Below are 12,844 nucleotides of genomic sequence, written 5' to 3'. Positions count from 1 at the left end.
AAGCACAGCAGTCAGATGTTTTTAGTAGTTGATGATGAGGTTTGCACACATGTTAGATGGAATTTTGGCCCACTCCTCTTTGCAGAGCATCTGTAAATCATTAAGATTTCGAGGCTGTCGCTTGGCAACTCGGATCTTCAGCTCCCTCCATAAGTTTTCGATGGGATTAAGGTCTGGAGGCTGGCTAGGCCACTCCATAACCTTAATGTGCTTCTTTTTGAGCCACTCCTTTGTTGCCTTGGCTGTATGTTTCGGGTCATTGTCGTGCTGGAAGACCCAGCCACGAGCCATTTTTAATGTCCTGGTGGAGGGAAGGAGGTTGTCACTCAGGATTTGACGGTACATGGCTCCATCCATTCTCCCATTGATGCGGTGAAGTAGTCCTGTGCCCTTAGCAGAGAAACACCCCCAAAACATAAGGTTTCCACCTCCATGCTTGACAGTGGGGATGGTGTTCTTTGGGTCATAGGCAGCATTTCTCTTCCTCCAAACACGGCGAGTTGAGTTAATGCCAAAGAGCTTAATTTTAGTCTCATCTGACCACAGCACCTTCTCCCAATCACTCTCAGAATCATCCAGATGTTCATTTGCAAACTTCAGACGGGCCTGTACATGTGCCTTCTTGAGCAGGGGGACCTTGCGGGCACTGCAGGATTTTAATCCATTACGGCGTAATGTGTTACCAATGGTTTTCTTGGTGACTGTGGTCCCAGCTGCCTTGAGATCATTTACAAGTTCCCCCCGTGTAGTTTTCGGCTGAGCTCTCACCTTCCTCAGGATCAAGGATACCCCACGAGGTGAGATTTTGCATGGAGCCCCAGATCGATGTCGATTGACAGTCATTTTGTATGTCTTCCATTGTCTTACTATTGCACTAACAGTTGTCTCCTTCTCACCCAGCGTCTTACTTATGGTTTTGTAGCCCATTCCAGCCTTGTGCAGGTCTATGATCTTGTCCCTGACATCCTTAGAAAGCTCTTTGGTCTTGCCCATGTTGTAGAGTTTAGAGTCAGACTGATTAATTGAGTCTGTGGACAGGAGTATTTTATACAGGTGACCATGTAAGACAGCTGTCTTTAATGCAGGCACCAAGTTGATTTGGAGCGTGTAACTGGTCTGGAGGAGGCTGAACTCTTAATGGTTGGTAGGGGATCAAATACTTATTTCTCTGTGCACAATGCAAATAAATATATATAATTTTGACTATGTGATTTTCTGTTTTTTGTTTTTTTTTATATAATCTATCTCTCACTGGTAAAATTAACCTAGCCTAAAAATTCTAGACTGTTCATGACTTTGACAGTGGGCAAACTTACAAAATCAGCAAGGGATCAAATACTTATTTCCTCCACTGTATATAGTTTCTCTTATGTTTTGCAGCATCTGCACAATAAAATCACCTTTGTTTCAAATAAGAAAAAAAAATTCTCGCCATATTCTGAGCCATAATTTTTCCGTTAAAAAAGCTGTGGGAGGGCTTGTTTATTGCGGGACGGGCTGCAGTTTTTAATGGTATAATTTTGGGGTACATGCAACTTTTAGATCCCTTTTTTTATTCTGTTTTGCGAGGGGTAGTGACTAACAAACAGCGATTCTTGAATAGTTTATTTAATTTTTTTACGGTGTTCACCGTGCGGGTAAAATAGCATGATATGTTCATAGTTCGGGTCGTAACGGACGCGGGGATACCACATATGTGTACTTTTTTAAATGTTTTTAATTTTTTCCTATAATAAAAGACTTATAGGAAAAAACGCTGTTAGTGTTTTTTAACATGAAACTTATATATTTTTTTACATTTTGATTAACTTGTTTTAACTTTTTTTTTTTTGTCCCACTCGGGAACTTGAAGGCATGAAGCCCTGATCGCTAGTCTAATGCACTGCACTACCTACATAGTGCAGTGTATTAGAGCTGTCAGCTATTCACTGACAGCAAGCCTATTAGGCTTCGCCTCCCGGCGGGGCCTAATAGGCTTCCGTACTAGGAAGCGATTGTTAGTCTACAGTTGCCATAGCAACCATCGGAACCCCTGCGGGTGCCGATGGTTGCCATTAGCAACCATAGGGTGCGATCTAAGGGGTTAAATCGTCCGCATTGGAGCCTAGCTCCGGTCCTGGCCATTAGAGCATGATGTCAGCTGTGACAAACAGCTGACACCGGCGCCCGTGGCAATCATCATCGTTGCAGACAGGCTACAAGACACTTCGATATAGCGATCGCTTTGATCGCTGCATCTAAGAGTTAATCGGCCAGATCGGAGCATAGCTCCGGTCCTGGCCGTTACAGCGGGGTGTCAGGCGGGTGATACCCGATGGTGATGGCGCTGGCTCAGTTTCTGAGCCAGCGCCATCACATACAACTTCTTAGGGAGCTGTGATTGGTCAGTAACAGCAGACTGACCAATCACAGCAATCGCAGGCTGGGGACCGCTGTGAATGGTCCCCTGCCGTCTTAGTGTGCCGATCAACTGTCAAAAACAGTTGACGGCACAGTTCTGTCACCCTGTCCTTTGACAGCGTGACAGTTTTTAGCCAGGACGCAACGGTACGTCCCGATGCTTTAAAGCACTGTAATACAGGACGTACCGATGCGTCCTGGTGCGGTAAGGGGTTAAAAACTAAAATGATTTTGAAATATGAACAGGTCTTCGCAAATGTTCCAGACTAAATCCATCACACATACTAGGCAAAAGCAATATAAACAATATTTCCGGCAAGAGATCGTATAGGCGACAGTGATCCATGTTCCCATCAGAGGCAGGCAAGAAGACTTTTTTTGTTTGAGAAGGGTTTCCCACTATTTTATGATCCCGTCCCATTTCATCATAAAATAAACAGACTTAACATGGGCTGAAAATACAGTTGTGAGAATGTATCCTTACAAAGGTCCTAAACAGACTGGTTTCATGTAAAGCTAACATAATAACTAACGGTGACACGTGAAAATGAAGCTTTATGTCTTTATTTTGAAAATGCCCTTTTGCATCACAAAGCTAACGCATATTAACATATAACATATGTAATAGATATTTTATTAATAAAATAATAATAATAAAACTCTGCCATTAACACCTTGCTTGCAGAGAGAGACCTAAATAGGCTGACATCCTTATATTTTATGGTTACTGCTTTGATAGGGCTCTGCTGCCAGGACGTGGTAAGATATGCCATCACTTTGTGATCGGTGGTGGTCCGACTGCCGTGTCTCACGCAGATGGAGATTAAAGGAGCCACAGTGCTGCTTTACCACTCTGTCCCCTTCTCAGTTTTTTTTCCCTGCACAGCAGCACTCCCAGGCACCCGGCTGTGCTAGGAGCTGCAACACTGCTCCACTCAAACGAATGGGTCGTGCTGCAGTTTTCCTGCACAGCTGGTGGCCAGGAACACCGCTGTACAGGGGAGAAAAAACCAGACGACAAAGCACTAAAGCAGCTACTTCAATCACAAAATCTGTGTGGGTCCCGGCAGTCAAACCACTACCGATCACAAAGTGATGCCGTTTCCTAGCGACATGCCATCACTTTGTGTGATGGGAATAACCCTTCAAGTATCAATGTAACTGTGGCTGCAAGGAATTTATTTTTATTATGAAGGCAGTCTCTGTTTAAATACTTTGTACGTAACATAGAATAAGAACAGAACTTAAGTCATATACAAAAAGACTCATTCGGAGTCCCACATAGAAAAACAAAATATTTTTTGGCAAACCGTTCACTTTCTACAGTTGTACATGTGAGAAAAGTTATGAAATAACAGAACAAAATAAATTAACCTGGAAAATGTACATTATAAAATATGCCTATAGAGTCCTAAGTAAATGGTATTTAACAATGAATGCCCTATATAAATTGACCTCATAATGACACCTAAGGCTGGCAATCAGAAGGCAAGAAATACACTCCAAAATGTTTCCGTCACAGCCAATTGGTAGAGAACATTCAGAAATAGCTGCAAAGTATGTAACCTGTGAAGGTAGAAAGGGCTGTGCACCAGCTAAACATGCTCTATTGGGATCAAAATGGATTACTTGCTAAGCTAGCAACCAGCATTCTGGACCATCATTCTAGAGATGGTCTCGAATAATCGTTTCCTGGTTTAGCTCAAAATAACGCCAGGGTTTTCCTTACTTTGGACAACCCCTTTAGAATTGAGCAGGTTTCCACGAACCACCTACGATCGGCTATTATCGCGAGATCTTGTAAAGTACAATCCCTTTAAGAGAGTGGTGTTTTTCTAGCCTAGTTCATACTTACATTATACAAAGTGCAATGGCAGCGCCGACATTGAATTATAAAATTTAACGGATCAAGCGGCACTGCCACGTCTTATGTGCTACAAGATTTGTGCTTTCCCTGTAAAAAGAAAAAAAAACGATTTTAGGAAGCCATTGTAGGATTCTTTATCATGACCCAAAGAGTGGAATGACTATCGAAAAAGAGAGATGGACATGGAAAACAGGACTGTTCATCCGTTCACACTTGCAAACAACAAAGTCAAAGATTCATATTAAAATAGAATTCAGCAAAACCAATATCGACATTTTAGAAGATGTTGAAATGCTGAGAAGTCCAGATGAAGCCTGTTCAGTGGGATGCCAATTCTACGGAGTAGTGGGAATGCTGGCACTACACTGTGCATTGGAATGAGAAGCATCCATTTCAATAATAAAAACAAAATAAAATTCTGAATATTGATATAACCCTCCCGGGAAAGCACCTATGGAAGGAAGCATGTACCGAGCCTGGTGTGTGGCTTGTTGAATCCAAGGTTTGTTGCAAGACAAAGTCTGGGAACATCTCCGCAGCTATATTCCAAGTGTGGTTAGTCTGCAGTAACACCGGACACGCAGCCATCAGTTGTGTCAGTTACGGCTCTCATAAGTCTGAAGGCCAAGAGCTGTATGTAGCAAAACATTCACATGTATAGCCATTAGTGTTATAGGCACGAAGAAGAGGCGACAATCAGGAATTAAAAGGCAGCAGCGAAGATGTTTGCACAATATGTGCTTTAGTGTGTATCCTTTTTCTATGGAATTACTTGGTTCCTTCTTGATGGTGGTCAAAGCATCTGGAGCACACATTACTAAGGCACTAGGAGAACATCGCAAAGACTTAAAAACTGTTCCAATCCACCGCATTCATCTTGTTGCTCCCACGGCTACAAACTGCATCCTGAGATACTACAATCTGAAAATGGGATGACCCATAGCTCACGTAGACGGATGTGTGTGTGTGTCATACAACAGACGCATACCGGTGAGATCTGTTGAAGATGCTGGGCAGTTAAGACACTTCTTCCACCCTCACTTCATATGACTGGAAAATCCTATGTCCGCAATTCCTCAAAAAAAATTCGAAATGGGGGAAGAGGTCTTGATGGACATAAGGAACATTCAATTTCAGGTTTCAAAGTATTTGTAAATCGATGTGACGTACGTCATAAGACACTGCCAGTCCGGACGCTCAGTTCGTACCATTTCATTTATGTCCTGGAAAGAACAAGCACCAATACAAAGTCATAAAAGGTGTAAGATGACAGCCATCAAATAAAAGAGAAAATGACAAAGTCTCCATAACTCACCAAGGTAGATTTGACGCCTACACTTTCAGCTGCTTGGAAAGCTAGAGTGAAATTTCTCCTCTGCGAAGTGGGGAAAAAAAAGAACAATAAAACAAAAGACTGCCTGACCAGTCAGAACTGGCGCGGTGGTGATGGTAAGCCATTTCTATGTACAGCTACAACCCGAATACAGGTCAGTCAACTAGTCACCTTGTCTTGGTTGCTCAGCTCCTGGTATGGGATGTGCGCAGGAAGATAGGTGTGAAGTAAAGCGCAGAATGCAAGACCATCATTCCAACTGCTGCTGAAATTCGTGATATCGATATTCTGCAAAATATAAAGACCGTGTAAGCATCTACACTATATAGTCTAGTCTACAGGGCAAAAGACCGTTATGTGCAGTGTTATTCTTTCAGTGTATACAATAACAAAGAAAAAAAAATGCAGGGATCAGATAAAATATATTTTGAAAGGCTGGCTTTCTTTGTACTACTGGTATCTTCTAATACATCTCTTTCATCTGTATCCTGGCAGTATCTCCTTCACTACCTGAAAAGATGCATACATTTATTCCTAAAGGCTATGTAAACCTTTGTTTATAAAAAAAAATAACGTATCGGTGTTTCACAAAACTGTCTAATTTGTTTTTGTTAAAAATTATTTTACTTTTTGAGATAAAAAAAAACAATTCAAAAGTTGCATTAAACACCATGATAAATTGTAAAAAAAAAAAACAGCCACATTCCCCACATATTGGCACTATCTTACTATTTTTTATGCACTATTGTACTTGTATTTTTGGCCTTCGTATGCCTTTAAAGAGGCTCTGTCACCACATTATAAGTGCCCTATCTTGTACAGAATGTGATCGTCGCTGTAATGTAAATTACAGCAGTGTTTTTTTATTTAGAAAACTATCAATTTTGACCAAGTTATGACCTATTTTAGCTTTATGCTAATGACTTTCTTAATGCCCAACTGGGCATGTTTTTACTATATGACCAAGTGGGCATTGTACAGAGGAGTGTATGACGCTGACCAATCAGTGTCATACACTTCTCTCCATTCATGTCCATTTGTACAGCGTGATCTCGCTGTGCTGTCACATATACCCACATTAACTTTAAGGAAATGTGTCTTGAGAGTGAATAGACATCACCTCCAGCCAGGACGCGATGTCTATTCACAATCCTGACACTTCGGTAACGTTTGTGTGGGACTTCCAGCACAGCACAGCACAGAGATCACGCTGGACTGTCATTAAGTCCCACAAAAACTTTACCAAAGTGTCGGGATTGTGGATAGACATCACGTCCTGGCTTCAGGTGATGTCTATTCACTCTCAAGACACTTCAGTAATGTTAATGTGTGAGTGACAGCACATCATGATCTCGCAAGATCACTATGTGCTGAGTGCATGAATAACTTGGTCAAAATTGATCGTTTTTCTAAATAAAAAAAACACTGCTGTACTCTACATTACAGCGCCGATCACATTATGTAGAAGATAGGCACTTATAATGTGGTGACAGAGCCTCTTTAAGTTGGTTTTGCGTCAGATTACCAAGTAAGAGGATTTTGGATCATAAACATCACAGAAACAGTTTTGTTTTAAAGGTTGTGCAGTGAAATTCAGATAAGGTCTCTGAAGTTGCCATATACTTATATCTAATATAGCTGCATAAGGCAAAATGAATGGCTTCTACACATATCCAAGAAGAGTAAGCATGTCCATGTGTGTTAGGGGTTTAGACAAATATTTGTGTGTCTATAGTAATACAAAGGAATCTCCTTCGCACTGGAGCAGGAAGTTCCCTCCCGCTGTCTATGCCTTCTCTACCCCCGCCTGTCCCTGGGTCAAATTCATTTCTGGGAAGAAACTAAAATAATACCAATAATAATAAAGAATTCATTTCCTGACTCTAGTACAGCTGTACGTGCTGAGGCGCGCAGACACACACAATAGCTATGACCTGCCTAAATCGGGGAGTCCAGTCCAAGCATCTGATTATCCAGCAGATCTGACGACGCAGAAGGTGTAGAAACTCAGGATTTACTAATATTCTCTAATACAGAGAAGAAGACCTCTTGAGATCAGAGATTCTCAGACAGTTTCTATGCGAGATATAGGATTTTTTAAATTATTACAAAACTGGCATTTGATTTTCATCTTCCCTGTTAAAGTCTATTCACAAAAACTTTGTTCCTACATTCTTTTCTGAATTCCCATTGATTTCGATGGGATGTTAAGTGTGAAGCTCCGATTTCGTCATGCGTTTAACCTGTATCCTTGCTGAACAGCATAGCATGCTGCATTAGTTCTATGATAAGTTGTAGGTGACCGATACATGGCCAGATTTGACATGAGTTGGGGTACATTTATAGGAGCCTAAACCCATTCGATATTTCCCAACATGTTGGACTTTTTCAAAGTGATGCCAGTCTATTGATCAGATTTATCAGATGTTGTTGACACACAGTAAAGCCCAATGTATTTTTCTTTTGTCTTAACTACATTGTGAGAATATTTAAAAGGGTCATTCCTATCGCACAAAGTGATGGCATATTGCCATTTCTGAAAATAAAGGGCCGCAGCGCTGGTTAAGAATTGAGCATTCCTTGGATCGGTGGGGTCCCGTTAGTGGGACCACCACTGATCACAAAGTGATGGCATATCCTAGCAATATGCCATCACTTTGTTTGACGGGAATAATCCTTTTACGAAACACCCATTATAAATAGAAAAAAAAGACATAATAAAGAACAGGTGAACCTTCCGCAAAATCTGTAAGAAATAATTCCAAGGAACAAAATCACTGGTAAAAGTTGCATAAGGGAAAGACACAGACAAACAACCTCTTTCTTCACACACCCATAACTCATTAATGTCGGGAACAAGTGGAGTAGACACTGAACCAGGGCAGCAGTTCTGCTTCAAGGGAGCCTGAGATTTGGGAAGTTTCTAGTACGAGAGCAGTTTACCATGCATAAAAAAAATATTTAATTTCTTTACATACTTTATTACCGGTTTCTGGGTACTAATTATTAACTTTCAGGATGTGCAAATATCCACTGTAGTCAGCACGACATATTGCTATATGGAATGTCTTTGAAGGAAAACTCAATACTTCATATTTTTATCATGGTCTTGATTTGTTAATGCACCAAAGTTGAACGAGTACTTTCCACAAACACAAAAGATGTATTTTCTGTTCCCATCTATTAACCCCTTCCCTCTTTGGCCACTTTTGACCTTCCTGACAGAGCCTCATTTTTCTAATTTGACATGTTTCACTTTATGTGGTAATAACTTCGGAATGCTTTTACCTATCCAAGCGATTCTGAGATTGTTTTCTCGTGACACATTGGACTTTATGTTACTGGCAAAATTTGCTCGATACACTCAGTATTTAATTGTGAAAAATACCAAAATGTAGTGAAAAATTGCAAAAATTAGCAAATTTAAATGTATCTGCTTGTAAGACAGGCAGTTGTATCACACACACAATTGTTGCTAATTAACGTCCCCCATATGTCTACTTTATGTTGGTGTAATTTTTTGAACATCCTTTTATTTTTCTAGGATATTACAAGGCTTAGAACTTTAGTAGCCGTTTGGCTTTTGGAGCATGGATTTTGCTTGGTAGTAGTTTTGTTTGAGTATTTCTGGTATTTCAGTTTATAATGTGGGGGTACATGTAAGCTGGGCAGAGTACCTCAGGGGCAAAGTCAAGTGGTATAATAATGGGGTAAAAAAAAAAGAATAAAATAATCCATAGATGTGTGTTACGCTGTAACACAATCCTTTCTGCACAGGCCGGTGTCGCACTGATATATGGCGTCCTTTCTTATCCCCCTTTTATCCCCTCGGACCGGCAAAACTGCAAATTTTTTATTTCCTGACTTATTGGAGCCTTAACTAATTTTATTTTTTCATAGACGTAGTGGTATGAGGCTGTTTTTTTTGCGGGACGAGCTGTAGTTATTATTGGTACCATTTTGGGGTACATGTGACTTTTTGATCACTTTTTATCCTTTTTTTTGGGGAGGCAAGGTGACCAAAAAACAGCAATTCTGGCATAGCTTTTTAGTTTTTTTTATATAGCGTTCACCACGCGTTATAAACTACATGTTAACTTTATTCTGCGGGTCAGTACGATTCCGGCGACACCTAATTTATGTTTTACAACTTTTTGCACAATAAAATTACTTTTGTAAAAAGAATGTCTTTTTTCTGTCGCCATGTTGTAAGAGCCATAACTTTTTTCGTTGATGGCGCTGTATGAGGGCTTGGTTTTTGCGAGACGAGCTATAGTTTTTATAGGTACCATTTTTGGATACATGCGACTTTTTGATCAGTATTTATTTCAATTTTTGGAAGATAAGTTGACCAAAAAAACACAGCAATTCTGGCACTATTTTTTAGTATTTTTTTTTTTACGGAGTTCACTGCGCGGGACAAATAACATAATATCTTCATAGTTCAGGTCGTTACAGACGTGGCGATACCAGATATGTATGGTTTTATTTTTATTTTTTTCAATAAATGACTTGATAAGGGAAAAAGGGCGATTGTGTTTTATTTTATTACTTGAAACTTATTTTTTTTTACACTTTTCTTTAGTCCCACTAGGGGACTTGAAGGTCCAACTGTTTGATTGATGTTCTAATATATTGCATTATCTATGTAGTGCAATGTATTAGAACTGTCAGTTGTTCACTGACAGCTATTCGATCAGGCTCCACCTCCGGTCGGGGCCTAATCGGCTTCAGTAATGGCTGACAGAAAGCCATTTTTAGGCCTCCTGTTGCAATAGTAGCAGTCGGCAGCCTTGCCATCACATGGCAGGGCTGCCAATTTGCTACAAACCACTAAGATGCAGCGATCGCTTTCAGCAGGAATTGGAGCTAGCGCCGGTTCCTGCCGTTACAGCGGACACCCACTGCTGACGACGCCGGCTCAGCTTCTGAGCCGGAAGCGGAGACGGCACCATCTTGCCGATGGTACCGAAAGACTTTTAGGCCCTGCCCCCGAGCGGGGAATAGGAGGCTTCCGTTGCTGGCAGACCGGGAGGCTAGTATTAGGCCCCCGGTTGCCATTGCAGCCACCGGCAACCTAGCGATCACGTTGCTGGGATGCCGGTGACTAAAACCTCCCTCACATGCAGTGATCTCTATTGAACGCAGCATCTTAAGGGGTTAATCGGACGGATCAGAGGCTAGTTCCAGTCCTGGCCGTTACATCAGGGTGCCAGCTGTAACATACAGCTGGCAACCGCCGGTGATGGTGCGGGCTCAGCTACTGAGCCCGCACTATCACAGTGACGTAATGGTACTGCACTTTGCGGGAAGCCCCGCCCGACAGCTCTGTATATATACGCCGGATGTTGGGAAGGGGTTAATTTCTCATTATAAAGTTTGTTTTATAGCTGGGATTCATTACCTTTTTAGGTACCGGAACCAATTTCTCAGCTTGTACTAAATAAAGGGGCCACAATAAACCCACTTTTGCAACCCTTATTTTAATGCTTCAATGCATCCAAAATAAATAAACTAAAGTAACCTTGCCAATAGGCTTGATTTAACATCAACTAAAATGAAAATTGGTCTAAAAGGAGCCATACAAACCAGAATACTGGATATATGAATATAAAATATACCTTTTATTGAATATATATTAAAATCTACAACAGTAAAAAAATAAAAAAACACAAATAATAATATGAAACACTAAGCCGGTGTACACTTTCCACTGTATATACAGTACGACATATATATGAATGAATATATAGCTCAAAATTTCAAGTGCATAGTGCAGTGGCAACCAAATGCATACATTTCATACAGATAGAAATAACAAGTAAAAAAGTGACTCGGGTGATATGCAATAAGATATGCGTATAGCGAAGTCTTACCCTAAGGAAGCGAAAATGGCCATAGTCATTTTCACACAACTGTGCTGTTACAACAAGAAAAGGTACCTAATGGAGGGGTTACAAAGAACTCATTTTATACGATATGATAGCTCACCTAAACATTGGTCCTAGGGTGTCACCGGCCGCCTTGATGCACGTTTCTCTCAAGTCTTCATCAGGAGGCGTGGCTTATGAGGAGGGGGCAGACGGTTGATAAAGAAAGCAGCCACCAATAGAATTGTGCAAACGCCAACATGTCATTATAGGGGAGATGCCCTTCTAATGAATCTAAGTAGTCTCAGGAGACTGTCATTAGACTGTGTCATGTGAATGCCACACAGCCGCCTTGTACATAGTCACCCCCTTCCTGTAGGGGACGGCTCTAGGAGAAGTCCCTCACTTCACTGTCCATATATGGACAGTGAAGTGAGTGAATTCTCCTGGATCGGAATCCCCGGCCACAGCGGTGGGGATTCCGTTTCAGAAGTCCATGACGTCACTGTGTCCATATATGGACAGTGAAGGCAGGTACTTCTCCTGGAGCAGAATCGCCGGCCACATCGTCGACTGCTGTGGCCGGGGATTCTGCTTTAGGAACATGCCCTGACTTTACTGTCCGCTCCTTCTTCTCACATGCACTCCAGTGCGGGAGCTCCAAGAGTGAAGAAGAAGGAGGAGGAGGAGGCATGTACTAAGATTGATGACGCTCCGTGCCTTTGCTCAGCCAGCACTTCCTGCTGTGTAAAGACACGGCGCGTCATAAACTACATCTACAGGCGGCGGGACCAGAGGAGGCGGAGCTCTGAAGAGCTCATGAAACATCCACCCGGCCCACTGCCTGGAAATGTAGTGGATGACGCGCCTTGCCTTTCTTAGCCGGAAGTGCTGGCTGAGCAAAGACACGGTACCTCACAGGAAATAAAAAATTTACCCCCCTGGGTGCGGTCACGTGACGGCAGATCAGAACAGGAGAACGCTGGCACAGGTAAGTAGACACTATATTCGAAATGTTATTAAATATGACTAAGTAAGTTAAAATTGAAATTAAATGTATTCCCAGACAACCCCTTTAAATAGAATAAAGACTATGAAGTAGATAGATTTAGCTATCAAATACTAGATAGCGTGTTTAAAATGGTTTCAAATGATTAATAGAGGTGCTATAGTGCCAGAAGACAGAGATACTCCGTGTAAGCAAAAGTGTATGATACCATATAAAGTATCAGAAAACATTTTCTATTCAAAGTGCTATGTGCAAAAAATGGTATATACTGTGTAAATATATTATGCCAAGTAAATTTGTGTCAGGTATATTCTTTGCCAGAAATATCAGTAGACATAAATCAACATTTGTCTCCTGAGACTTCT

At 41.3% G+C, this 12,844-nt stretch overlaps 1 protein-coding gene across 6 annotated transcripts in view; it reads right to left on the bottom strand.

Annotated features, from left to right (window-relative positions):
* Positions 1-2,948: 2,948 nt before the first annotated feature.
* Positions 2,949-12,844, bottom strand: part of SPECC1L (sperm antigen with calponin homology and coiled-coil domains 1 like) — a 50,116-nt gene continuing 40,220 nt past the window's right edge. For all 6 annotated transcript variants that reach the window (XM_075831789.1, XM_075831815.1, XM_075831824.1 and 3 more), the window contains 3 exons: positions 5,772-5,888; positions 5,583-5,642; positions 2,949-5,490 (listed from right to left, as the gene is read on the bottom strand). In XM_075831789.1, the coding sequence (XP_075687904.1) occupies positions 5,401-5,490; positions 5,583-5,642; positions 5,772-5,888 (267 nt within the window). In that variant the 3' untranslated portion in view covers positions 2,949-5,400. The remainder of the gene's footprint in view (positions 5,491-5,582; positions 5,643-5,771; positions 5,889-12,844) is intronic.

This window comes from Rhinoderma darwinii, chromosome 1 (genome assembly GCF_050947455.1).
Source record: "Rhinoderma darwinii isolate aRhiDar2 chromosome 1, aRhiDar2.hap1, whole genome shotgun sequence".
Taxonomy (NCBI): Eukaryota; Metazoa; Chordata; class Amphibia; order Anura; family Rhinodermatidae; genus Rhinoderma; species Rhinoderma darwinii.
Note: the sequence above shows the minus strand (reverse complement) of the source record. Positions and strands in the feature narration are given on the sequence as shown.